This window comes from Bison bison, unplaced genomic scaffold (genome assembly GCF_000754665.1).
Source record: "Bison bison bison isolate TAMUID 2011002044 unplaced genomic scaffold, Bison_UMD1.0 scf7180017864135, whole genome shotgun sequence".
In the NCBI taxonomy this organism is placed as follows: domain Eukaryota; kingdom Metazoa; phylum Chordata; class Mammalia; order Artiodactyla; family Bovidae; genus Bison; species Bison bison.
This window is the reverse complement of record NW_011494707.1, coordinates 6,028,606-6,031,925: the sequence shown is the minus strand read 5'-3', so window position 1 is coordinate 6,031,925 and position 3,320 is coordinate 6,028,606. Positions and strand designations below refer to the sequence as shown.

General features: G+C 54.0%; 1 protein-coding gene across 3 annotated transcripts in view; it reads right to left on the bottom strand.

The window, feature by feature from the left end:
* Nucleotides 1-3,314, bottom strand: part of NTAN1 (N-terminal asparagine amidase) — a 14,709-nt gene extending 11,395 nt beyond the window's left edge. For 2 of the 3 annotated variants that reach the window (XM_010839884.1, XM_010839885.1), the window contains exon 1: nt 3,210-3,314. In XM_010839884.1, coding sequence (XP_010838186.1) covers nt 3,210-3,290 — 81 coding nt within the window. In that variant the 5' untranslated portion in view covers nt 3,291-3,314. The remainder of the gene's footprint in view (nt 1-3,209) is intronic. The other variant, XM_010839886.1, reaches the window with a different exon arrangement.
* Nucleotides 3,315-3,320: the final 6 nt, after the last annotated feature.

Genomic DNA, 3,320 nt, shown 5'->3' with positions numbered 1-3,320 from the left:
TGCCCCTCCCCCCCTGCCCCGTCCTGGAGCGAGTGACCTGGGTTGAGCCTGAGCCCCTGTGCTTCATCCCGTCCTCTGGGAAACGAGGCCACTGCTTAGGTTGTGGGAGGATTAACTGGGAGCAGGCCTGTGGGGAGTGGCTGTCCCTACTCCCCACCTCTGCTCCCTGGTCCTGACCCCAAGGTCTCCCCTACCCACATCCTTGCTTCAAAACACCGGTTCTGTTACAGGGCTTTTCTGCTCAAAAAGCCCTTCCATGGGATAATTACAGGGGTTTATAAAGATTCAGCTCTGTGAATGTTCCTCAAGAGGAAAGAGCAGAAATGTCTCGCATGCTTAAAAGCAGGAACTATGTTATGTGGAATTCCATGGGATCATTAAGTCCTAAGATGCTGAGGGACCGGATTCTGAGCATCCAGAGGCTGGATAAGAGCGCAGGCTCTGGACCGCGAGGTCTGAGAGCGCTCTCTGTGGGGACGGCAGCATCTGTACCTGCTGTCTCATCCTGCAGCCGCTGTCACCCATGACTGTCGAGCACTTGAAACATGGCTAGTGTGACTGTGTGTGTGCTTCACGTCGTGTCCGACTCTGCGACCCCATGGACTGTAGCCCGCCAGGCTCCTCTGTCCATGGGATTCTCCAGGCAAGAATACTGGAGTGGGTTGCCTTGCCCTCCTCCAGGGGAATCTTCCCAACCCCACGATAGAACCCGCATCTCCTGTGTCTCCTGCACTGCAGGCGGATTCTTTAACCACTGAGCCACTTGGGAAGCCCAGTGTGACTGAGGAGCTGATTTTTAAATTTTATTGAATTTTAACTAAATGTAAACTGCCACCTGTGGCCAATGGCTACCGTACTGAGCAGCGCTGCTCCAGAGGCGAAGGCAAACCCGCCAGGGTTCACCTCTCGCAGCACGCAAAACCTTGGGCAACTTACTCCACCCCCGTGCCTCAGAGTCCCCAACTGTAAAACGGGAACAGCAGTAGTACCTGCCTCCTAGGGCTGGGATGCTTGGCGAGTTCCGCAGCACTGCTATTACTGTTGCTGCTCTTATTATCCTATGCTAAACATAGCTGTAGACAGGCTAGTAACGGCTGCTACTGCATACTTACAACCTGCTGTCACAGGAAAACAGACACCTTATAGAACAGAAGATACAGGACGTTACCATGTAAAAAAGTGCGTCATGTACAAAGAAAAACCTCTGTAAGGATATTCACCAAAGTGTGAAGCATGGCTGTGGTCAGATTCTTTTTTCTTCTTTTGGAGACTTCTATTTTCTTACCAAGGGGATACTGCTTGCTATTAAACAAATAATAATTAAACCTTTCATTTCTCTACACTGTGTGTCAGCTGATCGACCCATCTAAACCTCTGCAACTTAAGTATGACCGACCTCTCCCGACTTGCCTCCCATTCTGCCCTCCTGCCCTCTGTGCCAGGGAAACCAGCCAGTTCACCCGCCCTCGGAGCCCCTCCTGCTCTGCCCAGGGGCCGGGGGCACAGTCCAGTTGGCCTGGCAAGAATGCCTCCCCTCTCCCCTTAGGCTGCCCACCCCAGCCACACTCCTGTAAGGCAAACTGGTCCCCACTCCACAGCCTTTCTAGGCCGAGTCTCCCCAGAGGCCAAACCTCCCTTCTAGAGGTTCCTGGTATCTCACCTCATTCCCCTTCTCTCCACACTTAGGGTGCTGCCTTGGACTAACTTTTTCATAGAAACTTTCTAACAGACATAAATATAGTGTCACTACGTTCTTTAGGCAGCTGCAACTTTTTCCCTTTAGTGAGTCCCAGTCCCAGCTTCAGCTGTTAATGGTGTGGCAGTGACACAGCAAAGGAGGAGAGTGCTTAACACGATGACCAGTGTCCGCTGGGCGCCCAGCATGTACTGGCTGATACTACTACGGCTTTCTTGAAATTTAAGTTGAGAATCACATAGAGTTGTCCCCTCTTCCCTTGTCATTAACATCGCCTCATTTTTCAGGGGTCATTCTGCTCACACATTTGTGTAACACATATTTACAAAGCACAGATTCACTGCCAGGGTCTGGCCTAGGCTCTGAGGATACAAAGGGAAGACACATACTCTGCCTTCAGGAAGCTTATGTTCTCGCCAGGGGAGGCGGAGATCAAGGGAAAATAAACAAAACAAGCCTGCTGGACAAAATCATTACACACCGCCCAACTGGTACAGAAGAAACCTCAAGAATATCTTTCCTAAGCCCACAGACTTGGCCAGATTCCTGAGATTCACTCTGCAGAGTGAAAAGGGGCATTTTCCCCTGTATGGCACTTAATTAACAGTTATGGTGTTTGAGCCACTCTATGGCTAAAAAACATAAAAACCATCCCCATCCTATACATACCCTGACTGTAAGAAAAGAGGCAAAAGCCATAATCAAGGCACATGAGGGGCTCAGCGGGCATCTCTTAAATCCATGAAATGGGTTGTACTGGATCTGGGGCAAGTGGGAGGTTTGGTTCCGATTTTTTTTTTTTTAACAGTAAAAACCGTTTTCCAAACTGTGTCCGCTTATGCATCGAATAAGGGTTCAGAGGTCTATCTAAGGACAAAAGCAGGAAACAACAAAAAAACCTCCCATAGGGTGTGGTCCTCAACACAGCCCAGCGGGGGGAAAACACGGAGGGCCCTTTCTTCCGTCTAAAAATAGCCGGGAGCCCCACACCCCGGGGCCAGATGCCCAGGGGACCCGTCGGGATGCCCCTGCCCACACCCGGAACAACCTCCGGCTTCCTGAAAACCCCAGGAGGGCGCTGCACTCACCGCGGGTGGGGATGCGCGGCGAGGGAGCGACCCAGGGCGCTGCCCAGATTCGCCTAAACGGGTCAAAATCCGAAGTGGGGGGCTAGGACCGCCCTATATGTGAAGAGGGGGTCCCGGCGTGTCCTCCAGCCGCGCTGCTGGGCGACCTTGGGCAAGTCACCTAACCTCTCTGGGCCCCCGTCCCCTCTTCTGGAAAAAGAGTGGGGCCTCTGCAGATGCCCTGTAAGGTCCAAAGAAGGTAAAAGCTCCACAGACGCCTCAAGCCCAGGCTCCGGACGTGCCAACAGCACCTCGGCTGCGCCAAGTTTCGAGCCTGACTCCGGGAAGAGCTGGTGGTGCCGGCGTTGGCGGGCTGAGGAGGGCTCTGGCCCGCCTGCGGGTTCCCTTGGGCCCGCCTCGTAGCCCCCCGCCCGGGCTCTGCTTACCTCCAGAAGCGGGTGGGCTCGGACCAGGTCCCCGGCGGACTGCGGCAGCCGCACTCGCCGCCCGTCCACGAGCAGCGGCATCGCGGAGGCGGCCGCCGGGCAGGCCCAGGG